Raw genomic sequence first — 27,630 nt, forward strand, 5'->3', positions numbered from 1 at the left:
CATCATTACGTTAGCTCCGCCCATACAATGTCATGGTCACGCCCATTTTTTCGGCGCGGCGCGATGCGCGACCCAGGCCCCCCCCCAATCTTCGCCGCTGCGCGCTCCTCAGTCCTCGGCACTTCCCCCCCCCCCACGCCCCCCTCCCCGTCCCAGGTTGGACCCACAAAAATCTGGTCACTCTACTCTTCCCCCTCTCTCTACTCCTACCATCCATCCATCCTTCCCTATATCTGTCTGTCTCTCTATCTCCCCATCCATCCATCCCTATATATCTGTCTCTCTCTCTACTCCTCCCATCCAACCATCCATCTATATCTGTCTCTCTCTCTCTCTCTCCCCCCAAACATACATCCATCCCTATAGCTCTGTCTCTCTCTCTCATATATGTCCCTAGATTATCTATTCCTATATCCTGTCTATCTATCTATCTATCCACCCATCCATCCATCCATCCATCCCTATCTCTCCCTCTCTCTCACCCTCCCCCCCCCCCCCCCCCGTTTTTCTCTCTCTCTTTTTCTCCCTCCATCCCTATATCTGTCTGTCTCTCTCGTCGTCTCTCCCACCTCTCTGTCTCTCCCTCCTCTCTGTCTCTCCCTCCTGTCTCTCCCTCCTCTCTGTCTCTCCCTCCTCTCTGTCTCTCCCTCCTCTCTGTCTCTCTCTCCTCTCTGTCTCTCTCTCCTCTCTGTCTCTCTCTCCTCTCTGTCTCTCTCTGTCTCTCTCTCCTCTCTCTCTCTCCTCTCTCTCTCTCCTCTCTGTCTCTCTCTCCTCTCTGTCTCTCTCTTCTCTCCTCTCTCTGTCTCTCTCTCCTTTCTGTCTCTCTCTCCTCTCTGTCTCTCTCTTCTCTCCTCTCTCTGTCTCTCTCTCCTCTCTCTGTCTCTCTCTCCTCTTTGTCTCTCTCTCCTCTCTTTGTCTCTCTCTCCTCTCTCTGTCTCTCTCTCCTCTTTGTCTCTCTCTCTCTCCCCTCTCTGTCTCTCTCTCTCCTCTCTGTCTCTCTCTCTCCTCTCTGTCTCTCTCTCTCCTCTCTGTCTCTCTCTCTCCTCTCTGTCTCTCACTCTCCTCTCTGTCTCTCACTCTCCTCTCTCTCTCCCCTCTCTGTCTCTCTCTCCCCTCTCTGTCTCTCTCTCCTCTCTCTGTCTCTCCCTTCTCTCTCTTTCTCTCCCTTCTCTCTCTTTCTCTCCCTCCTCTCTCTGCCTCTCCCTCCTCTCTCTGTCTCTCCTTCCTCCTCTCTCTGTCTCTCCCTCCTCCTCTCTCTGTCTCTCCCTCCTCCTCTCTCTGTCTCTCCCTCCTCCTCTCTCTGTCTCTCCCTCCTCTCTCTGTCTCTCCCTCCTCTCTCTGTCTCTGTCTCTCCCTCCTCTCTCTGTGTCTCTGTCTCTCCCTCCTCTCTCTGTGTCTCTGTCTCTCTCTCCTCTCTCTTTCCTCCCCTCTGTCTCTCTCTCCCTCCTATCTCTTTCCTCCCCCCTCTCTCTTTCCTCCCCTCTCTCTTTCCTCCCCTCTCTCTTTCCTCCTCTCTCTCTCTCTCTCTCTCTCTCTCTCTCTCTCTGTCTCTCTCTCCTCTCTCTGTCTCTCCTCTTTGGCTATCATTCATAAAGGACCAGTCGGTAGTGCGGGAAAACACCGTTCTTTTCCGCAACCGGTTATTAAGACTTCTGGGTGGTCATTCATAAAGAAGTTGCCTGTTGCGATACAAGTGCGGAGGTTTTCTGGAGGAAGCTGGCGGTAGCGTGGCGGAAGACATGCGGAAACATAAAAGCTGCCCGATTCCCTCTGTGCGCTCCTCTGTCTGATGCTGCTTGGGAGGTCCCTCCCATTCATTTACATGTAATCCGCCCGCCTATCGCTACTGTCGAGCAAGCGGTATTTTCCTTCCGGATACCGCTTGCTCTAATCTTTATGAATGGACGTGTTTGTTACTTTTTCTAGATTAATCTAGAAAAACTCCGCACAAGGCGGAAATGTATCGCTCTGTCAGCTTTTCATGCGGAAAGAGCCTTTATGAATGGGGATTATGCTGAGTGTTCGGTAAAGTCACCGGTATTAAGCATTTCCGCATGCGGAAATGCTTTATGAATGATAGCCTATGTCTCTCCTCTTTGTCTCTCTCTCTCCTCTCTGTCTCTCTCTCTCTCCTCTCTGTCTCTCTCTCTCTCCTCTCTGTCTCTCTCTCTCCTCTGTCTCTCTCTCTCTCTCTCCTCTGTCTCTCTCTCTCTCCTCTGTCTCTCTCTCTCTCCTCTCTGTCTCTCTCTCTCTCCTCTCTCTCTCTCTCCTCTCTGTCTCTTTCTCTCTCCTCTCTGTCTCTCTCTCTCTCCTCTCTGTCTCTCTGTCTCTCCTCTCTGTCTCTCTCTCTCTCTCTCCTCTCTGTCTCTTTCTCTCCCCTCTCTGTCTCTCTCTCTCCTCTCTGTCTCTCTCTCTCCTCTCTGTCTCTCTCTCTCTCCTCTCTGTCTCTCTCTCTCTCCTCTCTGTCTCTCTCTCTCTCCTCTCTGTCTCTCTCTCTCCTCTCTGTCTCTCTCTCCCCTCTCTGTCTCTCTATCCCCTCTCTGTCTCTCCCTCCCCTCTCTGTCTCTCCCTCCCCTCTCTGTCTCTCCCTCCCCTCTCTGTCTCTCCCTCCTCTCTCTGTCTCTCCCTCCTCTCTCTGTCTCTCCCTCCTCTCTCTGTGTCTCTCTCTCTCTCCCTCCTCTCTCTTTCCTCCCCTCTGTCTCTCTCTCCCTCCTATCTCTTTCCTCCCCTCTCTCTTTTTCCTCTCTCTCTCTCTCTCTATCCCTCCATCCCTATATCCCTCCATCCCTATATCTGTGTCTCTCTCTCAATGTATATATATTTGTCTGTCTGTCCATCCCAATATTACCTATTCCTTGTGTGTGTGTGTGTGTGTGTGTGTGTAGGATGAAGGTGGTGGGGGGGGGGGGGGGGGCACCATAACCAGGCTTCGCTCAGGGCGCTGTAAAAGCTAAGGCCGGCCCTGCTCAGGCTGAAAGCTGCAACTCTGCCACTAGCAGCAGTGATAATAGGCTGATAGCCCAAGTCTCACCTAAGCCGCATGTTAGGACCAGGTCCAGCCAGGGGCTCCTCCAGAACTTCAGGCAGCCTCTGCTGGGTCACAGCTGCTCCGGTCCTCTTCCTCTCCCCCATCGTCAGCCACCTGTCAGGACTCCACTCCTCCTTCCTCCCTGGCCGGAACTAAAAAGTAATTGTCGGGTCTGGCAGCTGGCCAGGGAGGAAGTATCCATCCGTCAGCCAAAATAGTCCCCCCTCACCTGCTATACTCGTGGGAAGGAGGGGGACTGGGGAGGATGGGGACTGGAGAGGAGGAGGAGGGGGGCCCCGGCTTCATCATAAATGTGTATATATATTTTAAAAAATATGTATTTTTAAAAAAAAAGTCCTCTCAGCTGCGGCCCCCTGTGGCGTAGGGACAGAGCGGCCGTAGCATTGCTATGGACGCTATGGTTATTGCTACGCCTGTGTGCCTGACTATCCTCCTGAACTCTGATCTTGTACCTTACCATTCTGATACCCTGTTGCCGAACCCTGACTGTACCTTAGACTCCGCCTCCGTCTTCTGAATCTGTACTTTATCTGTCCGTGTGTTACGACCTGGCTTGTCCGACCTCGAGAACCGACCTTACTATTAGAGGCGGTTCCCTGACCTGTTAGTGACACTTCCTCCAGAGTGTCACACTCAGATAAAACCTTCCTACTCTTAGCCTGACTCCTCCCGCCTTGGAGAGTTCAGGGCTTCGGAAGGATTCCGTGCAGTACTCCTTACTGCTCTGAGGCCTAGTCCTCTAAAGTGTTACTGTTACACCAAACACTACACTCTACTCAGGTGTACAGAGGTTAGCTGGTATATCGGAATATCGGTGATACTGCAGATCACTTATAATCTGGTATATATCTGTATTCCCTGTGATACTGCAGATCACCGGTAATCAGATCCTCTCTGTGCTCCACCGATCGTTACAGAAAGCATCTAAGCCCCCTTTAAATGCAGGTATTGAGTTAGCCATAACAACTTCCTGTGGCAATGCATTCCACATCTTAATCACTCTTACTGTAAAGAACCCATTCCTAAATAAATGGCTAAAACGTTTTTCCTCCATGCGTAGATCATGTCCTCTAGTCCTTTGAGAAGGCATAGGGACAAAAAGCTCATCCGCCAAGCTATTATATTGCCCTCTGATGTATTTATTCATGTCAATTAGATCCCCTCTAAGGAGTCTTTTCGCTAGACTAAATAAACCCAATTTATCTAACCTTTCTTGGTAAGTGAGTCCTTCCATCCCACGTATCAATTTTGTTGCTCGTCTCTGCACCTGCTCTAAAACTGCAATATCTTTTTTGTAATGTGGTGCCCAGAACTGAATTCAATATTCCAGATGTGGCCTTACTAGAGAGTTAAACAGGGGCAATATTATGCTAGCATCTCGAGTTTTTATTTCCCTTTTAATGCATCCCAAAATTTTGTTAGCTTTAGCTGCAGCGGCTTGGCATTGAGTACGATTATTTAACTTGCTGTCGATGAGTACTCCTAAGTCCTTCTCCAAGTTTGATGTCCCCAACTGTATCCCATTTGTTTTGTATGGTGCTAGACCATTGGTACGACCAAAATGCATGACTTTACATTTTTCAACATTGAATTTCATCTGCCAAGTATGTGCCCATATAGCCATCCTATTCAGATCCTGTTGCAATATTAAAAAAGTTCAGTCCCTAAGGTTACTATTTTATGTATTTTTTTTATTGTCAATTTTTTTTTTATTATTAAAAAAAATGTTTGGATACATTGGGCAGAGTGTGGGAGGGAAATTGTTAATTTTTTAAATATAAACAAAATGCCTTTAATGAGAAAAAAAAGTTTGTTAATAAATTTACTATTTGGCCACAAGATGGCCTCAGTCATTTCCTTTTCAGAATCAGAATCAGAATCGCATTTATTTCGCCAAGCACGACTGGGTTGTGCCCGGAATTGGGTTTGGCACATGAATACAGGACATATATAAAGAAAACATAGAAGTCAAGAGCATAGCACATAGTAGACATCACTTCATCACAAAACATACATACATAATACTTTTTCAAACATCTGCCATGTGGTTTGCAGGCAGAGAGTCAAAGTCACCGTGGGGGGTCTGCGGGGGGAGAGCACGGGCAGAGTTTATAGAGTTCAGCGAAGTTACAGCTGAGGGGAAGAAGCTGTTTTTGTGTCTGGTGGTCTTTGCAGAGATGGACCGGTACCTCAGATACCTCCGCCCCAAGGGGAGCTGATTGAAAAACTGGTGGCCAGGGTGGGAGGGATCCTTGGCGATCTTCAGTGCTCTGGAGCATAGTCTGGCATTATAGAGGAAGTCTAGGGCAGGGAGTGTATTCCCGATGATCCTTTCCGCTTACCTGATGACCCTCTGTAGTTTGCGTCTTTCGTCTTCGGTGGAGCCAGCATACCAGACAGTGATGGAAGAACAGAGGACTGATTCGATGGTTGCGGTATAGAAGTTCGTCAGGAGTTCCCGTGACATGCCTAACTTCTTCAGTTGGCGGAGGAAGTAAATTCTCTGCTGGGCTTTCCTCTGGGTGGATACAGTGTTTGCCTTCCACTTCAGGGTGTTGGAGATGGTGGTGCCCAGGAGGCGGACACAGGGCACTTTCTCCACCTCCGTTCCACCAATGTGCAGTGGAGATGGGGTGGAGGCATGTTTCCTAAAGTCAATGATAATCTCAACCGTTTTTGCATTGTTGAGGACCAGCTTGTTCTCCTTGCACCAGTGGCAGATCCTGTCCACCCGGTGGCGGTATGCCTGCTCGTCATTATTGGAGATCAGGCCGACTATGGTGGTGTCGTCTGCAAATTTGATTACCTTGACAGAGCTCGCCGAGGATCTGCAGTTGTTCGTGTAGAGGGAGAACAGGAATGGTGACAAGACACAGCCTTGTGGGGCCCCTGTGTTGGTGGTCTTTGGTTGCGAGGAGGTGGAGCCCAGCTTTACCACCTGGGATCAGTTTGTAAGGAAGTCATTGATCCACAGTTGGAGTGTGGGGTGGACCCCGAGCTCAGCCAGGTTCTCTTGTAGTATTTGGGGGCTAATGGTGTTAAATGCCGAGCTGAAGTCAAGGAGGAGAACCCTGGCATATGAATTTGGTTTGTCAAGGTGATTGTTGACAAGCTCCAGACAGATATTAATGGCGTCGTCGGTCGACCTATTTGCCCTGTAAGCAAATTGGTACGGGTCCAGCTGGGTTTCTGCTTTGTGTTTAAGGAGGGGCAGGACCACTTTTTCGAAAGTTTTCATTATGACCGATGTGAGGGCGACAGGCCTGAAATTATTGAGGTCGGATTCGCCTTGCTTTTTGGGTACAGGGATGATGGTGGACCTCTTGAAGCATGCTGGTACTTTGCCACATTGTAGGGACTTGTTGAAGACAGAGGAAAGGATAGAGGCAAGCTGCTGTGCGCATGCTTTCAGGCAGGCTGGCGACACTCCGTCAGGGCCTGAGGCTTTCCTGGCCTTTAGTCTGGACAGGTGGCACGCCACATCCAACTCATTTACGGCCAGAGGGGGCAAGTTTTGGCATGGTGGTACTGCGGTACTGGTTGAAGCCTGTAGCTTCGGAAGCCTCGCAGGAGTCTCATTCTCCTCGAACCTGCAGTAGAAGTCACTGAGGTTTTCAGCGAGTTCAGTGCTGGGAGGTGCACTTTGGGGGGGGGGGGGGGGGTTGTAATTCGTGGCAGCCTTAAAGTGGATCCGAGATGAACTTTTACTCCTTGCATAATTGTGTTCCTTACATATAGTTTATAGGGCATTCCTCAAGCCAAATACTTGTTTTGTTTTGTTTTAATACTCTAATTTCCTATAAACTAATCAAGCCACACCCACAGCTTCTCCAGAGTGCCTTGGCGCTTGCAAGGGATTGTGGGATTTCAGTCTGGGCAGGTGAAAAAGGTGTTACTAGCTATAGATTTCAGAGGCAGAGTTTTCACAATCTGAGAGCTGCAGTGCAGATACAGATCAGTTGCCTGGGTAATGGAGGAGATAAGAGTGGAGTTTTCACAGAATATGCAGATTAGCATGCCTAGATACAGATAAGCTTGCCTGTGTGTGTAATTGTGTAATAGTGACAAGCAGAAAACATGTCTGCTCCCATTGTATCACAGGAAAAAATATTAATATACTGTTGAAGTGGTTTGAAGATAGATTTGCTGTGTAAACTATCTAAACTTTAGATAAGATATATAGACAAGTCACTTGTTATATTTAGTTTTTCATCTCGGATCCGCTTTAAGTCCCCACCAAACAGCTTGTGAGTCGTTTGATGACAGGTCCTCCTTCAGCTTGTCTGCATATCCCTTCTTTGCGCTTCTCAGTTCTCTGTCGAGCAAGTTTCTTGCCCTCCTGTATTCCTCCTGGTTCCCGGATTTGTGTGCGGCTTCCTTGCTTCTTCGCAGTTGCCGAAGTTTCTTCGAGAACCATGGCTTGTCGTTTGGATAGAGTTTGTGAGTTTTTGTTGGTATGCAGGAGTCCTTGCAGAACCTAATGTACGAGCTTATGTTGTCTGCCCACTCATCCAGGTCTGGTGCTTCCAGGGCCTTCCAGTCTGTGCAGTCGAAGCAGGCCTGAAGTTGAAGCTTGGCCTCGCTTGACCACACTTTGGTTGATTTAAGGACTGGTTTTGCGGTTTCAAGGCGCCTCCTGTAGGTGGGAATCAGGTGGATGAGGCAGTGGTCGGATGCGCCTAGTGCTGCCCATGAGGTGGCTTTGTAGGCGTCCCTCAAGACCGTGTAGCAGTGGTCGAGAGTGTTCGCATTCCTATTGGGGCAGGTGATGTGTCCTGTAGGTGTACTGTTTACGCTTACAGGAAGTGTACTTAGGATGGGGTACTTTTTTTTCACAATGATTGCGCAGCTTCTCGTAGAAGCAGCCAATCAATGCTATGGGACTTGGATCAATAAATGGGAACTGTGTTCTTATTCATTGATCTCTGGGCAAGCAGGCGATGATGTGAACGAAAGCAGGAGCGTGCGTACGAGTGAGCGGGAATGCGGACAGCGACGGTGGGGGTACATATATCTACGCCCCAGGCACAGAAGTGACGTTTAAAGGGGCGTAGATATACTGTACATGGTGGGGAAGTGGTTAAATTTGTATGCAAGACATAATTATTTTTCCCATTACTTGACGGCACACGCTCTGCTCCCATGTAACCTGTTCTGTGCTGTCTGCAGGGATCCATATTGTGCAGAGGATGTACGGCTGTGAGCTGAGAGATGATGGCAGCACTGCGGGGTATCAGCAGGTTGGATATGACGGCAGAGATTTCCTGTATCTGGACACACAGAGAGGGATCTGGATCCCAGCCATGCATGAGGCTCAGATCACCACACAGAGATGGAACAAACCAGAGGAAAGAGTGGGAGAGATGCAAAAGAACTATCTGGAGAATATCTGTACTGTGTGGCTGAAGAAATACATCAACAATGGGAGAGAAGATCTGGAGAGGAGAGGTGACTGTGCACCATATACCCTGTATAGATGCGCACAGTATTTACTGTGTACTGTACATACATATTACTAGAGATGGGACGACGAATCCGGCGAATCCACGAATCCCTCGAATATTGGGAAATATTCGAGATTCGTGGATTCGAATCCCGACGCCATTTCCCCCTTAACGAATCCGCCGAATCCCCGCGCGCAACCGCCGATCCCCCGCTCGTCCTCTTCCGACCCCTCCGCGCCTCCTCCGCTTGCCCCTTGCATAGATGTGAGCATTGGCTCACCTAACACCTGGCCGGGATTCCCTACCTGCCGCCAGCGCAGAGCCGCAGACCCGCAGACCTCTTGCTTCCTCCTCTGTTCCCTCTAGTAACCGCCCGGCGTTTCAGTGATGACGCGTATGCAAATGCCGATCACTAGAGGGAACAGAGGAGGAAGCAAGAGGTCTGCGGGTCTGCGGCTCTGCGCTGGCGGCAGGTAGGGAATCCCGGCCAGGTGTTAGGTGAGCCAATGCTCACTTCTATGCAAGGGGGAGGCACGGGGGACGGAGGAGGCCGTGGGGGTGAGCGGAGGAGGCACGGGGGGGAGCGACACCTACCTACCTACCACTATACCTACCTACTTACAGGCCCCTATACCTACCTAAAGGCCCCCTATACGTACCTACCGGCCACTATACCTACCTACCTACAGGCTCCTATACCTACCTAAAGGCCCCCTATACATACCTACCTACCGGCCACTATACCTACCTACCTACAGGCCCCTATACCTACCTAAAGGCCCCCTATATGTACCTACCTACCTACCTACCTAAAGGCCCCTATACCTACCTACAGGCATCTATACCTACCTACCTACCTAAAGGCCCCCTATACATGCCTACCTACCTAAAGGCCCCTATACCTACCTACCTAAAGGCCCCTATACCTACCTACCTACATACCTACCTATAATTAAGGCCCTATACCCTGCTACCTATACTGAAGGTCCCTTTAACTACCTACCTACCTACAGGACACTATACCTACCTACCTACCGGCCACTATACCTACCTACCTACCTTCAGGCCACTATACCTACCTAAAGGCCCCCTATACGTACCTACCTACCTACCTACCTAAAGGCCCCTATACCTACCTACCTAAAGGCCCCTATACCTACCTACCTACATACCTACCTATACTTAAGGCCCTATACCCTGCTACCTATACTGAAGGTCCCTTTAACTACCTACCTACCTACAGGACACTATACCTACCTACCGGCCACTATACCTACCTACCTACCTTCAGGCCACTATACCTACCTAAAGGCCCCCTATACGTACCTACCTACCTACCTACCTACCTACCTAAAGGCCCCTATACCTACCTACATACCTACCTATACTTAAGGCCTCTATATACCCTGTTACCTATACTGAAGGCCCTATACCCTGCTACCTATACTGAAGGTCCCTTTACCTACCTAAAGGCCCCTATACCTACCTACATACCTACCTATACTTAAGGCCTCTATATACCCTGTTACCTATACTGAAGGCCTATATACCCTGCTACCTATACTGAAGGCCCATATACCCTGCTACCTATACTGAAGGCCCATATACCTTGCTACCTATACTGAAAGCTACCAATATTGAAGGCACCCATACCTAGCTAGCTATACTGAAGGCACCTTTACCTCGCTACCTATGCCTGGCTACCTATACTGCGGGCAACTATACCACGGATCGCACAATTCGTATGTGCAGGATTCGTTAGATTCGGGATTCGAAAGGTTCGAGATATTCGAGAACCTTTTTAGATTCGGATCCGGATTCGGATTCGAAGAAATTGTGGATTCGTCCCATCCCTACATATTACACTATTTGGTATTTGTATACACAGAGGTGTTTTGAACACAGATCTCCCCTTTTTTATTCTTCACTTTCTAAAACTTTTCCGCCAAAAAGAGGGGGAAGGTCTGTTTAAAGTGAATGTGTACCGTTTCAAAAAAGAAAAAGTCAGATACCCACCTAAGGAGAGGGAAGGCTCGGTCCTAATGAGCCTTCCCGCTCCTCTCCCGGTGCCCGGTCCCGCGCAGGATCCCCCGTGGCAGTATTCGACCAGTTCGGTCAAATACTGCCACTTCCGCATGCCGAAGGGAGCTTTCGGAAGCCTTCGGGAGCACTCGGGCTCCCGATGACGCGGCCGCTCCATACTACGCATGCGCGAGCGCCCTCTATGACGCACTCGCGCGTACGTAGTATGGAGCGGCCCGTCTTCGGAAGCCCGAGTGCTCCCGAAGACCTCCGAAGTCCCTGCGGCGGCGGACGCGAACGGGGGAGCCAGTGCAGCACTGAGGGCACCGGGAGAGGAGAGGGAAGGCTCATTAGGACCGAGCCTTCCCTCTCCTTAGGTGAGTATCTGACTTTTTCTTTTTTATTCACAGACAAGAAAAAGAAGTAGTCCCCCTTGTATCTATCAATAATAGTACTCAAGCCACGGTAATTCTCAAATATAAATTCATATTTATTACTTAATTCAAACAACATGATAGTTAAAAACAATTAAAAACAACAGAGGATCCCCTGGCCTCTTGCCATCCATGTTCCCTTGTAATGTGATACAATAGATTCACAGATCCGCTCAGTGAGAGTGGAGCCCGGGGTCGTTAGCACGCTGATTCAATGGGCATGTTTAAGGTAAACAGCCACTTATTTGTATTAATAAAAGAAAGCTTAATAGCTGTATCAGCGTAGCCAACGATCCAGGGGGCCACAAATGTTATAAAACAGTATAACATACACTGCTAGTTAAGGAAATGTGCAACTAGCAGTGTATGTTATACTGTTTTATAACATTTGTGGCCCCCTGGATCGTTGGCTACGCTGATACAGCTATTAAGCTTTCTATTATTATTACAAATAAGTGGCTGTTTACCTTAAACATGCCCATTGAATCAGCGTGCTAACGACCCCGGGCTCCACTCTCACTGAGCGGATCTGTGAATCTATTGTATCACATTACAAGGGAACATGGATGGCAAGAGGCCAGGGGATCCTCATTGTTGTTTTTAATTGTTTTTAACTATCATGTTGTTTGAATTAAGTAATAAATATGAATTTATATTTGAGAATTACTGTGGCTTGAGTACTATTATTGATAGATACAAGGGGGACTACTTATTTTTCTTGTCTGTGAATGAATATATTTTGGATCGATGATCCTAGTCCCTAGAGATGAGTGTTCCTAATATGGTATAGCTGTTAGTGGATTGGACTAAACACTAAGTTTTTGGGCTCTAATTTTTGAAGTGAATAATATGTTGATATTGAGGCTGTCTTTTTCTTTTTTATAGCGGTACCCATTGGCTTTAAGGAGGATGGGGAGAGGTTGCAGTGAAAATGTAACACATGGTGTATCTGCCCGCCTCTGGGATCAATAATTATGATTGGGGAGTACAAATGGGGTAAGAGGTCCATCAATCCTCCCTTCTAAAGTCCACAACAGTCAAAACAATCCCAGTTAGTGCTCGACCCTCAGCGGATATACAGTATATCCAATCAATTTTATTTCTTGTCACTTGAGGTAGTACAAAGCATAAAAGTCAGCATGACGTTTCGGCCAAAGGCCATTTATCAAATGCTCAGCACTTGATAAAGGGCCCTTGGCCCGAAACGTGGTTCATAACGTCATGCTGACTTTTATGCTTTGTACTACCACAAGTGACATGCAATAAAATTGATTGGATATATATCCACTGAGGGTCGAGTCCTAACTGGGATTGTTTTGGCTGTTGCAGTGAAAATGGTCATATGCTACCATTATTCTGGGAGATGTAAGATTATGGCAAGGGACGTAGCAAATACCTACTACGAGGGCTCTTGAGAAAGGTTGCTCACTCATTTTTGTTCTGTTTTATTTTCGCTCTAGCTATTTCTGGACCCTTAATGACCAGAGACTGCTAGTACCAAAAACTGGGGCCTACTGACACCTCGCTGCACAGACCCATCGCTCTCAACATTCATGCCACTCACCTGTCACTGCAGTCCGCTCACTCTGTTGTTGCTGTGATGGCAGAGCTCTGGGAGCCGATCAGGAGCTGATTTCATTGGTTCCTGACCCTGTGATCACCCTATGAAAATGGCTCACAGAGCTCTACCGTCATATTGGCTCACACTGATAACAGGGTTGGGAGCCAATGAAATCAGCTCCTGACTGCATCACAGAGCTCTGCCGCCATAGTGACGCCAGAGGTAGTGGCCCACAGCGACGGGAGTGCGGTGCGATCGGCGGTAGCGAAGTGTCTGTGCAGCTTGGTAATTGAAAACTACACCCTGGCAAGCATAAGCAGCCATAAACAGAGCGCATATTAAAATTAACTTGGTTCGGAAGTGGTTAAAGGGAACCAGAGACGAAGCACCCTTGTGTATTTTACCATATATATCAGTAAGAACATTAGAGAAAACACTTACCATGCTCTCTGTTTCATCCTCACTGCTAAAAGTGTCTGTTATCAGCTGTGATAAGAATTCAGTCTGGCTTTGCTGGGAATGATTATAGCTGAGTCATTATAACAGAGCCACAAGGGGGCAGGCTTGGGCTTGAAAGGACACCAGAGAAGACAGACTCAGCTATAATCTTTCCATAGCAAAGCCAGACTGAGTGCTCAGTTGGGGATTCTTATCAGAGGTGATAACAGTCAGATTAAACAGAGAACGATGAAACAAAGAGCAGATTAGGTTTTTACTGTCATGTTCCCACTGATTTATACGGTAAAATACAAGAGGGTGCTTCATCTCTGGTTCTCTTTAAGAAACAAATGTCATTTTTCTACTTAGTCACCCTCCCTTGCCAGGCATGTTTCCCAGCATTGAATAAACTTTTTAATGACATCAGCATGACCTTCATATACATATTGAACTAATGTACAGTCGTACAATCAGCAGGTGTATTCCAGGGTCATATAGCAGCTATGTACACATCTTCCCCATGATGGGTTGTTGTCCCTCCGGCTTCTGCTTCCTCCTACACAGCACAGGATCTCTCCTTAGACAAGAAGCAGACCTGCACAATGCATTAATATCTGTTACCTGTATGTACCGAATATCATGCCAGACATCCACCACACCATTCACAGATCAGTCTGCACATAATCCACTTCCACCTCTACCCTCAGAAATTTCCTGAGCATAGAAAGCCAGTGGTCTTAGTATTCCCCATGCCACATTATGAAGGTTCATTTTTGTTCTTAAAGGGGCACTATTGCGAAAAAAACTGTAAAATTTAAAATATGTGCAAACAAACAAATAAGTAGTATGTTTTTTCCAGAGTAAAATGAGCCATAAATTACTTTTTTCCTATGTTGCTGTCACTTACAGTAAGTAGTAGAAATCTGACAGAAGTGGCAGGTTTTGGACTAGTCCATCTCTTCATTTGGGGATTCTTAGGGATTTATTTATTTATTTTCAAAAGCACTTAGTGAATGGCAGTTGCTCTGTCCAACTGCCAAAAAACTGTGTAGCGAGCAAGGAAGCTGGCCAGCATCATTGTTTAAATCCTTTTTAGGGAATAGTTTTATAAAGAATAAAGGCCTTGCTGAGTAGGTAGGAAGGTAGAAAAAAAGGGCGGGAGGAGAGTCAGGATCCCAATCTAGTGCAGTATCGTTAGTAGAAGAAGTATCTTCAAAATAAGTGTCAGTTATACTCACAAGGCTAGGTTGCGATCAGGCAACCACTGTAGTTCGCATGTGGATAAGTACCGTCTCCACTCGGCAGAGCCGGATTAAGGCTAAATGGGGCCCTAAGCAAAGTAACTGATTTGGGCCCCCCTATCATGTCGTAATAGAATCAGAAGATGCAGCTGAACAGCAATATGCCGCACACCGGGCAGCCGAGCTACTGGTTGCTATGGGCAACAGCACACTTTCCTCTGTGGGTGCACAATGCAGGGAATAGCAGTGGCAAAATGCAGAGTGAGAGATGAATGGCTGGGACATTTGCACTCAGGGGCTGGGGCACCCCTGTGAAGAGGGCGCCAGATATCACAGCAGCAGCACTTTCCCCCTGCATCTCCAGCCTGGCAATAGCAGAAAGCTCTGGACACCGCCAAACCGGAAGCCGTTCCCCAGACAGAATTACATAACCACTCCCACCACCGAACAACAAATTTCCTCCCAAACTAGACAGCCACCATGCAGCCTCCATCCCAGTGAATACGATAGTCCAGCAGAGAAGGCAGCCGCAGTGGGGGAGAATGACAGCACCAGATGAATCACATTCACCTATCGCGATCCAAGCAATAGAGGTCCCGTCATCCGGAGCCCATCTGTCTCCTCTAGAGTGCTGCCGTTCTGTTACTACTACTATTACTACTTCCTACTTCCTGTCTGATCTGAGAATCAGGAAGTTCAGAGCGAGCGGCTACACTGTAGAAGAGAAAGATGGGTTTCAGATGACGGGATCTCTATCGCTTGGATCATGGATAGGTGAGTGAGCGTTTGCCATCTGCTGCTATCATTCTTGCTGCAGCTGTGGTTCTCTGTGGGAAGGGAGGGTGGAGTGGGCAGAGCGCACAGTAGCAGGAGGGGGACCTAGGAGGAGAGCCTGGCTCTGAAGACAATCAGCAGCGCATGGCATCATTTGACAAGACAAGACAAATAACATTTATATCGCGCTTTTCTCCTGGTGGACTCAAAGCGCCAGAGCTGCAGCCACTAGGACGCGCCCTATAGGCAGTAGCAGTGTTAGAGAGACTTGCCTACGGTCTCCTACTGAATAGGTGCTGGCTTACTGAACAGGCAGAGCTGAGATTCGAACCCTGGTCTCCTGTGTCAGCGGCAGAGCCCTTAAAGGGACTCCAAGCAGTGCCTGTGGATATGCCTTTAAGCATACCCACAACTAATTCATTACATCCTCACACCTACCAGCATGATGTTTGTAATTATATCCCCCTGGGTTCCTTATATTTCATTGCATTGTGCTGAATCGAGCTGCCAACTTTGGAGAAAAGTCGTCCTGTGGTCGTGATTTCGATCGCGAAAATATCGAAAACTAAAAGGCATAGAGCAGCCGTTTATATATCATTGGAAAGTGTAGAAAAAGAGCTTTAAAATGATATGCATCTTTCCATAGTTACTGCACTGCTCAGAGTCCCTTTAACCATTATACCATCCAGCCACCTCTGACTTTGGAGAAAAGTTGTCCTGTGGCCGCGATTTAGATCGCGAAAATATCGAAAACTAAAAGGCATAGAGCAGCTGTTTATATATCATTGGAAAGAGGAGAAAGAGAGCTTTAAAATGATATGAATCTTTCCATAGTTACTGCACTGCTCAGAGTCCCTTTAACCATTATACCATCCAGCCACCGCTGACAGGATGGCAAGGGCTGGTTTATGTGCTGATGGGGCCCCTTTGACTCTGAATGGGGCCCCAAGCGACTGCTTTTGTTGCCTGGTCGGTAATCCGGCCCTGCCACTCGGCCTTGTGATTATGAATATGGTGATCGCAGCTCCTTAGAAAAAATCCACCTTCCAAGGTGGTGACCCCTGTTTCTGGGTAGACGTCAGCAGAGGAGAGGTAGGAGGCCCCCTAAGTATTCTTTAGTAGTAGTACACGGATTTAATATGTATTCCGAAATATATATATATATATATATATATATATATATATATATATATATATATATATATATATATATATATATATATATATATATATATATATGTATAAAAATATATAAAAGGTAGATAACATAAATGGCCCTACCTTACAAAGTTATAGCTTTAAAATAAACTTTTGGGCACGTTTGACAATGTGTTCCGCAGTTTAACCAGCTTCCTCAGGTCAAATATTGTGCCTTTAAAAACAAACCAGGCACTTAGGACAATAAGAACACCTCAATTGCTACAATTCATATATTATATAATATATATAATGTAATAAAAAAAAACATAAAATGGTGAAGCATAATAAAAAAATAGTAATAAAAAAGCTGGTTGATAACATAAAACATGAGATAGTAAAACATAGGCAAGTAGGCACAGTGAGAGCCGGCATATAAATAAAATGGAGAAATAACACATCCTGCATAGTAGGGCAGGTAAAAATGTAAGCAGACTCTGCAATAATATTCTGGTCGGTCTATTGGAAATCAGTTGCAGTTGCCCAGTTCTGGGGTTGAGTAGTCAATGGGCCTACCCAATATCTGTATATGGCTCAGTGTAGAATGGATTATGGATGGCGGTGAAAATAATTATACGAGGCTTGTAAATAGCAATAATAATTATATATGAGGCTTGTAGATGAACCAGGGAAAGGAGGGTTAGGAAAGTCGAGGGGAGAGAGGGGTGGTAAGGAAACGAAAAGGGGGGGGGGGGGAGGGGAGAGGGAAAGAGGGAAAAGGGGGGAGTTTATTCAGCCCCTAGTCGGCATATATTACCTGGCTATGAGGGACAAAGAGGGCAGACGTCCCCATGCGGGCCCCTGAGAGTGTGAGAGAGAGAGAGCATAAAACACAATAAAACTTGTAAGACATGTAGGGGAGAAAGTCTTCTCTTACCTTTGGCTGAGGTAATATTATCCTGGGCGCCTATTATGACCGGCGCTGTTGCCGCTGTGAGTTTAAATAGAAGTGGCGTCTTCCGCATAGCTCACAGTTGTGAGGGGCAGAACTATGTAACATCATCGCGCTCCCAACGACGTGCGACGTCATCGCGACAATTAGGGCAAGATGTTTGGCCATACGCCGAAGATGGGGGCGGTGGGGAGGTGGGAGGCAGCGCCCTCCTTCACTCGTCTATAGAGCTCTATGGTAATTACTATGGTCCTCTATCATCGGCCATGTTTAAGGAGCCTTCTATATAGGGGAAATGCGTTGTCACAAGTGCCCAATAAAAGTTTATTTTAAAGCTATAACGAATGGACTACTTTGTAAGGAAGGACCATTTATGTTATCTACCGTTTATATATTTTTATAAATATATATATATTTCAGAATACATATTCAATCCGTGTACTACTACTAAAGAATACTTAGGGCGCCTCCTACCTCTCCTCTGCAAAAGCCTTGCTGAGAATCCCCTATGAAGAGATGGATTCGTCCAAAACCTGTTGCTTCTCTCAGATTTCTACTACCTACTGTAAGTGACAGCAACACAGGAGAAAAGTATTTTATAGCTCATTTTACTCTTAAAAAACATACTTCTTATTTGTCTGTTTGCACATATTTTAAATATTACAATTTTTCACCATAGTGCCCCTTTAAAGAGGAACTATCAAAGAAACTGTCATTCTATAAACCCCACATACCTATAGACCTATTAGCCAGTGACGACAGAAAGCTTTTCAGAAGTCTCTGATCACAGCCTGTGGTAAAGGAATACCTTGTTTATCAGCTGTTTGTAACAAAGTCGGCGTCAAGGCCAGTGCTGTACCATGTAGATAGGTGCCAGTTCTCTGTTCCTATTCACAGAGATATGATTTACTGTTTGTTTCTGCCCTGCCCACACACACTGCTTTCTCACAGATCATATTAGAACAGCTGAGATATTTTTCAGGTACAGAGAAAGGATCTGAAGAGAAGGACCCTTACTTTATACCTGTACTTGCATGCTTACACCCACCATTCATAATGAGCTCTTCCTGGCTACAATCTCTGTTTACTGTAGAACTGCTTTAGTCAGAGAGACACAGGAACAGCTGACAAGTTATTTACACACTATGTGATGCTATATTTCTGCTGCTGATTACAGACAGTGAGGATTGTTTCTGTATGCTGGATGTGCTGGGCACATTCCTCCATAGTAAGGCCCACAGTGAAAACTGTTCTCTGTAAATTTCATATTTTCTTCACTTAAGAAATGAAAAGATGAAAAAAGCCTTTGCATTGCTATTTGCTAGTAATTACTGGAAATGTACATTATATGTCTTTTAAAATTTTATTTAACTTTGATAGTTGTTCTTTAATCAGTACAGTCTACAACAAAACCCCTTCTGTGCCCCCAGCAGCCCCTCACTGTGTTCTCTCTCCCGTCAGTGCAGAGCACACACAGCGCCCCCCTTCTGTGCCCCCAGCAGCCCCTCACTGTGTTCTCTCTCCTGTCAGTGCAGAGCACACACGGCGCCCCCTTCTGTTCCCCCAGCAGCCCCTCACTGTGTTCCCTCTCCTGTCAGTGCAGAGAACAGCGCCCCCTTCTGTTCCCCCAGCAGATCCTCACTGTGTTCTATCTCCTGTCAGTGCAGAGCACACACAGCGCCCCCTTCTGTTCCCCCAGCAGTCCCTCACTGTGTTCTCTCTCCTGTCAGTGCAGAGCACACACAGTGCCCCCTTCTGTTCCCCCAGCAGTCCCTCACTGTGTTCTCTCTCCTGTCAGTGCAGTGCACACACAGCGCCCCCTTCTGTGCCCCCAGCAGACTGTCACTGTGTTCTCTCTCCTGTCAGTGCAGAGCACACACAGTGCCCCCTTCTGTGCCCCCAGCAGACTGTCACTGTGTTCTCTCTCCTGTCAGTGCAGAGCACACACAGCGCCCCCTTCTGTTCTTCCAGCATATCCTCACTGTGTTCTCTCTCCTGTCAGTGCAGAGCACACACAGCGCCCCCTTCTGTTCTTCCAGCAGACCCTCACTGTGTTCTCTCTCCTGTCAGTGCAGAGCACAGCGCCCCCTTCTGTTCCCCCAGCAGACCCTCACTGTCTTCTCTCTCCTGTCAGTGCAGAGCGCACACAGCGCCCCCCTCTGTGCCCCCAGCAGCCCCTCACTGTGTTCTCTCTCCTGTCAGTGCAGAGCACACACAGCGCCCCCTTCTGTGCCCCCAGCAGATCCTCACTGTGTTCTCTCTCCTGTCAGTGCAGAGCACACACAGTGCCCCCTTCTGTGCCCCCAGCAGCTCCTCACTGTGTTCTCTCTCCTGTCAGTGCAGAGAACACACAGCGCCCCCTTCTGTTCCCCCAGCAGATCCTCACTGTGTTCTCTCTCCTGTCAGTGCAGAGCACACGCAGCACCCTCTTCTGTGCCCCCAGCATCCTCTCACTGAGTTCCCTCTCCTGTCAGTGCAGAGCACACACAGCGCCCCCTTCTGTGCCCCCAGCAGATCCTCACTGTGTTCTCTCTCCTGTCAGTGCAGAGCACACACAGCGCCCCCTTCTGTGCCCCCAGCAGATCCTCACTGTGTTCTCTCTCCTGTCAGTGCAGAGCACACACAGCGCCCCCTTCTGTGCCCCCAGCAGATCCTCACTGTGTTCTCTCTCCTGTCAGTGCAGAGCACACACAGCGCCCCCTTCTGTGCCCCCAGCAGATCCTCACTGTGTTCTCTCTCCTGTCAGTGCAGAGCACACACAGCCCCCCCCTTCTGTGCCCCCAGCAGATCCTCACTGTGTTCTCTCTCCTGTCAGTGTAGAGCACACACTGCGCCCCCTTCTGTGCCCCCAGCAGTTCCTCACTGTGTTCTCTCTCCTGTCAGTGCAGAGTACACACAGCGCCCCCTTCAGTGCCCCCAGCAGACCCTCACTGTGTTCTCTCTCCTGTCAGTGCAGAGCACACACAGCGCCCCCTTCTGTTCCCCCAGCAGATCCTCACTGTGTTCTCTCTCCTGTCAGTGCGGCCGGTGGTTAAGGTGTGGGGCCGTCAGCACCCAGACGGGGTGACCAGACTTCAGTGTCTGGCGTACGGCTTTCACCCCCGAGCTGTGGATGTGAAGTGGGTGAGGAATGGAGAGGACCATATTCCTTCAGATGAAGCCAGTCCCATCCTCCCCCATCCTGACGGCACCTATCAGACCAGAGTCAGCGTGGAAGTGCCAACAAGGGAGGGCGACACTTACTCCTGCCATGTGGAGCACAGCAGCCTGGAGAAGAACCTCAGCGTCATGTGGGGTAAGTGACACTGTGGGGAGCAGGAGGGGGAGGAGCTTATTGTAAATGTAGGCTGTGTGTGCCTTTAATAGGTAGGTAGCTTGTATGTGAAAATATCGCTCACCCCTCTGAGAAAAGTATTTGGAGTTCAGAAATACAGAGCTGGACTCCTGAAGCACAATTCAGTGACCAATAGCCAAAGGGAAGCACACAGATCCGCACTTGTATTGGGCAAGCAAATATTCTTTATTGCCGGATGTATCCAGATAAAACGAGGCTGGAACAGCCAGACCCGCAAGCTGCTATTTTCAAACTCAGGGGTCTTTAACCTTCAGAGAGTTATGCCGCTCAGGAGGTTTTATTAGTTATTGCTCCCATAATTAAATAATTTGCTCATGTGGTTGTAAAACCTGTAGCTAGCGCTAGCTAGTACAGGTGTCCGGCACCCCCCGATCCGGCCAGTTTGTACATTACCCAGCCTGGATCCAGCGATCGGCGCAGCCTCCCCGCACAGCTCATGTCTTCACTATGGGGAGTATCGCACATGACGTTGCCGGCGTCATGATGTCATGCGCAAACCCGATCCTCCCCATAGAGAGACTGAAGCTGTGCAGGGAGGCTGCGCCGATCGCTGTAACCAGGCTGGGTAATTTATAAACGGGGGGGATCGCAGGCGATCCGAGGGTGCCGGACACCTTTACTAGCTAGCATAGTGCTAGCTAAAGGTTTTACAGTCATGTGAGCAAATCATTTAACTAGTAGACCTAAGCCCGTTTTAAAAGGGGCTCTAGGTCTGTGTTGAAACCACACCTCCCTCCCTCCCCTCTCCTCCCCTCCCTTTCCTTCCCTCTCATTCTCCAACGCACAGTCACCACACATGTGCGTGCCCGCCGTGCACCCGCTGCGCACACGCCGCCCGCCCATCCTCCCGTAGCTCTCCTCAGTCTCTGCGTCCCTCCCTGCACATGCGCAGTAGCGCAAAACACGGGACGCACACACACAGGAAGTGCAGGGATGGGACACAGAGACAGTTAGGTTTTATTATAGAGGATGGAGGACTCCTTGGGCCAGAGAGCGGTATGCCCGACACAGTGTTGGGCATAATGCTATGGAGGTTAATCATCGCCCAAGTGGTAGCGCACTCATACATCATTGGGTGGCACAATACCAGGAACGCCCATCTGGTGTGCAATGTATGCAAATAAGCAAAGAAGTGATTACCACATACAAAATTATTTCTAAAAATAACTATTTACAAAATAAATAAAAACTGCTTAGGATAAAATGACAAAAATAAACACAGAAATATGGATGCAAAAAAAAAATGGATACAATCAGTTACTGGCCGGCCTCAGTGCCAGATGGGACATAGCTACCATTATGTAGCCCCTCCTCCAGGATATTTTAGTACTACTACCCCTCACATACTAAGGATGAGCTCTGCAGGTTCGTTGAAAGTTTGAGGCCTTTTTGTCACGTCATGTCGCAGTACTCTCCCCCGCCGCTCCCATATCACAGTAGCCATAATTCTCTATGAGACTGGCCACACTATGTACTACCAGTTATGCAGACTCTGCAGTGTGTTGCTGCACAGTACAAGTGGTAATGCTTGGCACACAATGTCATTGAAGTTAATGGCACCACACCAGTCTATATAGATTATTGTGGTAGTGGTGTGTAGCGCATGCGTCGATCATTCAAAAATTTGTGACATACTTCCTGTCCAGCAGGAAGCATGTCACTAAGTGGGGCGGAGTTAAGCAAATCACCCGGTGCACTTTGCCGCAGGGTGATTTAAACACGAAATGGGACAGTCGCAGTGCACCATTTGTGAAACCAGCCTGAATGATAATAAACGGAACATTCATAAATTTTTTTCCATTGAGCTGCATAGTGTTAGAGGTTGTGAAGTGCATTGGCCACTTGGAAACTAAAACTTTCAGTAAGCCAATTGCAGGTAACATATTACATCCGATTCCGATTTTTAATCTTTACTGCATGCTGCGTTTTTTGATCCGTTTTTCTGTTGAATGTATTCAGGGAAAATCGGAATTGAAAATCGGTCTCATTTCAGAAATGTGCTTTCCAAATGTTGCCACGTGTTGCAGATTGATGATGATGAGATAAAATGAATTGTCAGACCTACACCGATCCTCACAGCCAGGAGGGGGAGGGACTTATGAGACCATTTGGTCCATTCATAACTGCCAAGAAGTGCTGGTGGCGCGATGCTTGATAGAGTTCCTCCCCCTCCTGGTATGTTTCGCTGTGGGAGCTGTAAAGGTTGCAGACAAACTGGATCTAAGCGATATACTATTGAGGCCGGCTTAACCGTGTGGTATTCTCATGGCAAGAAAACCTGCCGCTCTATCACCTCACCACAGAAATCTGTCTTCATATGACCCTGTGCCATTGTTCGGCAACAGGGTCATATGCATATGCCCGCCCCCTGCTCAGTGAAGTACTTCCTGCTGGTCAGGAATTTTGTCACTGTGATTCATGTCAGTTCCTGCATGCCCGCCGCACCGCACTCCTGTCACGCACACTCACTGCCTCACCCTTTGTGCCTACTCTGTGGCGTAGGCACGGATCAAGTGGGAATGTGCTGCAGACTTTGCAGCAGCATTACAGTGATTTGGATACTTCCGTCACGCCATGCCGCCTCGCGGCCACTATGCATGTCGAGGTTCAGCATGGAAGAGTACCACAGGACAACACAACAGGTCCAAGCAGCCACTGAATTTCCCTCCCTCTGTTCTCTGTAGGGGTGTGGTTTAGGCAACCATTGACCTCCCCTCCCCCTGTTCTCTGTGGGGGTGTGGCTCAGGCAGCTACTTACCTTCCCTCCCACTGTTCTCTGTAGGGGTGTGGCCCAGGCAGCTACTGACTTCCCCTCCCTCTATTCTCTGTAGGGGAGTGGCTCAGGCAGCTGACCTCACCTCCCCCTCCCTCTGTTCTCTGTAGGGGAGTGGCTCAGGCAGCTACTGACCTCACCTCCCCCTGTTCTCTGTAGGGGAGTGGCTCAGGCAGCTACTGACCTCCCTTTCCCCTCCCTCTGTTCTCTGTAGGGGAGTGGCTCAGGCAGCTACTTATTATAATTTAAGTAGGCCTCATTTATTTGGACTTAGTTAATCAAAAAGGCTTGGGGAGCAGACCTGCCCTTTAACCTCCCTGGCGGTAAGCCCGAACTGAGTTCGGGCTATGCCGCCAGGAGGCACCGCTCAGGCCCCGCTGGGCCGATTTGCATAATTTTTTTTTGTTACACGCAGCTAGCACTTTGCTAGCTGCGTGTAACCTCCGATCGCCGCCGCTACCCGCCGATCCGCCGCTATACGGGTTGCCGCAGCCGCCCCCCCCAGACCCCGTGCGCTGCCTGGCCAATCAGTGCCAGGCAGCGCTGTGGGGTGGATCGGATTCCCCTTTGACGTCACGACGTCGATGACGTCATCCCGCCCCGTCGTTATGGCGACGGGGGAAGCCCTCCAAGAGATCCCGTTCTTTGAACGAGATCTCTTGATCTCCGATCGCCGAAGGCGATCGGAGGGGCTTGGGGGATGCCGCTGCGCAGCGGCTATCATGTAGCGAGACGTCTCGCTACATGAAAAAGAAATTTTTTTTTTTTTAAAAAACGTATTTGCTGCCCCCTGGCGGATTTTAATAAACCGCCAGGGAGGTTAAGGGGATTTTCTCTTAGAGAGAAAATCTGCAGTTCTGTCAGCAGAACTAGAACATACCAAGAAGCTGTTCTATGGACAAGGCCACAGGTCTCCCTGACCTGTGCATGTACACCACTAGAACAGTAAACATCAGCCATATTTACTAAACACCAAATTCTTGTATGTATGTCAAAAGCCTCATTGAATATTGATCGAGTAGGTGTGTATGATGACACCACGAGGGGGTCCACCAATAGTCTGATCTAGGGGATGGCGAAGATGAGATCACAGTTAACTCTTTCCTAGTCGGTATTAATAGCCGGACGAGCTGAAAAAGGGGGCTCTCTCTCTGATTCCTGCTATGCTTCAATACTGACTGGGACCTCTAAGTATGTTCATTCCTTTCTGTAATCTGATATAATGTATGCTGTACATAGGTAGTCTAGTGTAACGTAGTTTAGAAAGAAGGTACCTGATTGACTTCAGCAGGAAGTTTAATCAAGAAGCTTGTAACGCAACATGAAGATTGGCGTGGCTAGGATATGATGAACTGTATCTATCTGTATTTCTGTTTCCTGAATAAATAACGTGAATATTGAAGAAGCCTGAGAAAGTCTATCTCCTGCTTGCTGTGTGAGGAGTCGTGTTTGCAAACTCCTGTTGACGAGTTTGCTGGTGCCGGAAAAAGGTGATTAGAACAGTTTATAACAATGGTGCTGAAACCCTTCGCTGTCTAGCAAAACAGGCAGACAGGGGCCAGGGCCCGAAGTTTTCAAGATATTCCACAGCAAAACAAGCGGAATAGACGCGGACTGTAAAGCTTATCAAGCTGATAAGCTGGTGTGGGGAGTGTGCGGGAGCCGGCACACGGGCTGCAATTCGAGGAAATCAGTGGCGAAACTCTTGGACGTTACACTGTAACTGCATGTGCACAGCAGTTACAAGCCTAAACCTGGGTCGGAAGGAACCCTCCGAGGCTACGGCTGCTCGCAACTGCCGCTGGAGATCGATCCGCTGTGGGTGAATGTGGGAGCCCCCCCAGAAGTTCCGGAGTCCAATCTGAAGTTTCGCAGAGGAAAGTAGCGAAAGCTGGTGAATTGCGAAGAGTCCGCAGATCAGGCATGTATAATTTACGTTGTTATATTGCGTTATCTGTGTTGTATTTGGTGTTGTGCAAGGAGTTGTTAATGTGTACATTCTGTGTTAATTGCAGTTTGGAGTCTGCGTATTTTTTTGCCTTCGGTGTAAAGCGTACATAGTACGGGCTTTAATGTTTCTGTAATGTATGTTACGGTTTAGAATGTGGTTACATCCACATTTGTCACAGGCATTTTTTTTCTGCTGGTAGTATTTGCTGGGTTTGTTTTGTTTTTTACTCCCTCTCGTTTTCTCAGAGAAGCTGTCTGCGTAGGGGCGGTTTTCGAGTAGTAGATGGGGGGGGAGAGAAGAGAGGAAAGCGAGTGAGAGACAGTGGTAAGCTGGGTTTTTTTTTTCTCTATTTTTCGGTGAGCTGGGTAGACAGGAATGCACAGCCCATGTCTCTGGTTTGCTTTGAAGGTGGGAAACAGTTTAGAGCTACAGCTGAGATAAGGGGTGAGTTGTTTTTTTGTTTGCCTTTCCTCGGTGCGTTTCTCTAAGGGAATCCACGAGCGTAGTGGAAAGTGTAGAGAGGAAAGCAAGTTTCTCTCGTTCCAGTCAGTGCTGCTGAAATGTTTCTAAATGTCTGCATATGTGTAATGTTGTTTGGTCAGCTCCGGCTGATAAATGTCCGTCTCAGAAGAAGTTTCTAGCTGGGATGGTAACAGTTAAAGTGGTTTGGAGTTGTATAGCGCGCTCGGGCAGTTCTGAGTTATGTCTGCGATGTAGTGAGAGAGATTTCCACGTCACTGGGTAATACTAAGGTATATAGCATTTAGAATTGCAGCTGAGACGGGGGTTTTTCCTTAGATTTTTGCAGACATCCAAGAATGTATGTAGCGGAATGCTGGTTTTCTGCAATATGTATCGATGCTGTGTGTAACTATGCATGAAATGTTTGTTCTGTTTGAGTTTGTTTTTTTCTCCTAATGTTTATAGGATTGAGAGGTTGCTATGGGAGCAGCCATCTTAGTTGGCAGTCCAGGACTCAAAATGGCGGCAGTGGGGAGGGCCCGCCCCCAAGAGTCATGGCCCCCACACGTCATGGCAGGGGGGGAGGAGGGGCTGGGGGGATCCACGTCACGTCAGGCTGTGCTCGCGGCTCCGGGCAGAGTAGCTGAAAGGAAGGGGGGTAGAAATACAGAGACATTCTACTGAGTATCTTGGATCCTGAAGTATTTCCCCATAACCTGGGTCCATGGAAAGGAATGCCAGAATACGTGCACCAAGCTATTACTGTAAGACTAGCATGGTCACGGATAGGAAGTGTTTCCCAGCTAGGTGCAGGGAGACACGTAGCAGCACAGATCAGGAAAGTGTCTGTACTGAGTTGCTTATGGGATTATTCCTTTAAGTGAGGCACCTTAACGGGTGGTGCAGCATGAGTTCCCAATAGAGAAAAGGGGAGACAGTGCATCAGGGGATGCCGGAGTTGGAAAAAAGGGAGTTGACCAATCCAGGTATCCGTCGCTGCGGCTGCAGAGCGGTGATGTTTTTTTTCCGGTTTTTGTCGTGGACAGGGCCAGAGTTTGACTAAGAGGTCTATGCTGGGCTGGGGCTGGTTTTTGTGCGTTTTTTCCGTCCACTGATTGGTCAAATATGTTTTTTTCCAGCTCCTATCAAGTGTAGCACAAAGAACAAGAACTGACAGCAGTTCATGGGGCAATTACACAAATGAAAGAATTGCCATTTACAGAGTGACAGTGTATCAGGACAGGTTTGCCATACGACTACCTACCAAGTGGGCATTCAGGGATCTGCATACAGGCATGTGACGCTGGTATGCTTAGCCCTGCACCCTGTGTAGTTTCAGTGTAAAGGGCTCCTTACTACAGGGAGGCAGCCATTTTTTTTGTAGTATGGGGGTAGTAGCACGGCAAACATTGGTCAGAGGGTACAACACACAGAACTTCTAGCAGAGCTGGTATCGCAATGAGGTTCTAGATAAGTAAATGCGATAATGAGTAAGAGCATTGCAGGCTCACCTGCAAAGCAACAACAGGTGTGGCATCCGTAATCTGTGCATGCGACGGCCGCGCATGTACAGATAGGGGGGGATGTGGAGGGAGCTTGCAATGAGGTGAGAGCTTCCAAAGGTGAAGTCCGCGGGAGCATATTTTACACAGGTAAGTACTTCGGATAGTACTTGGGTAGGGGAGAGAGGTTTAACTCCAATCTACCAAAAAGAGTAAACAGAGTTCATGAGAACCATAAAGCAACGAGATCAATTACGGTATATATTGATCATTTTAAAGGGTAAAGAGTACAAGCCGCAGGGCGAATCCCAAATCATTAATAAGAATTGATTTGTTTGTATTTCGATTTCAGGAGTTTGGCAATATGGACTCGAGACAGCTGCAGTGCTGGCAGCAAAGATGGAGATGTCAGTCGGATAAGCGAAAGGTTCCAGATGCCAATCTGAGGTTGGAGAACAGCGAGATTCCTGAAATTGGAAAGAGACTAAAACACGAGATTCCTGAAATTGGAAAGAGACTAAAACACGAGATTCCT

At 48.1% G+C, this 27,630-nt stretch overlaps 1 protein-coding gene across 2 annotated transcripts in view; it reads left to right on the plus strand.

Annotated features, from left to right (window-relative positions):
- LOC137528724 (class I histocompatibility antigen, F10 alpha chain-like) overlaps window positions 1-27,630 on the plus strand; it is a 77,985-nt gene that overhangs the window by 31,799 nt on the left and 18,556 nt on the right. For both annotated transcript variants that reach the window (XM_068250235.1, XM_068250236.1), the window contains exons 3-4: window positions 8,219-8,497; window positions 20,072-20,347. In XM_068250235.1, the coding sequence (XP_068106336.1) occupies window positions 8,219-8,497; window positions 20,072-20,347 (555 nt within the window). The remainder of the gene's footprint in view (window positions 1-8,218; window positions 8,498-20,071; window positions 20,348-27,630) is intronic.

The sequence above is a fragment of the Hyperolius riggenbachi genome, chromosome 8 (genome assembly GCF_040937935.1).
Source record: "Hyperolius riggenbachi isolate aHypRig1 chromosome 8, aHypRig1.pri, whole genome shotgun sequence".
NCBI lineage: Eukaryota > Metazoa > Chordata > Amphibia > Anura > Hyperoliidae > Hyperolius > Hyperolius riggenbachi.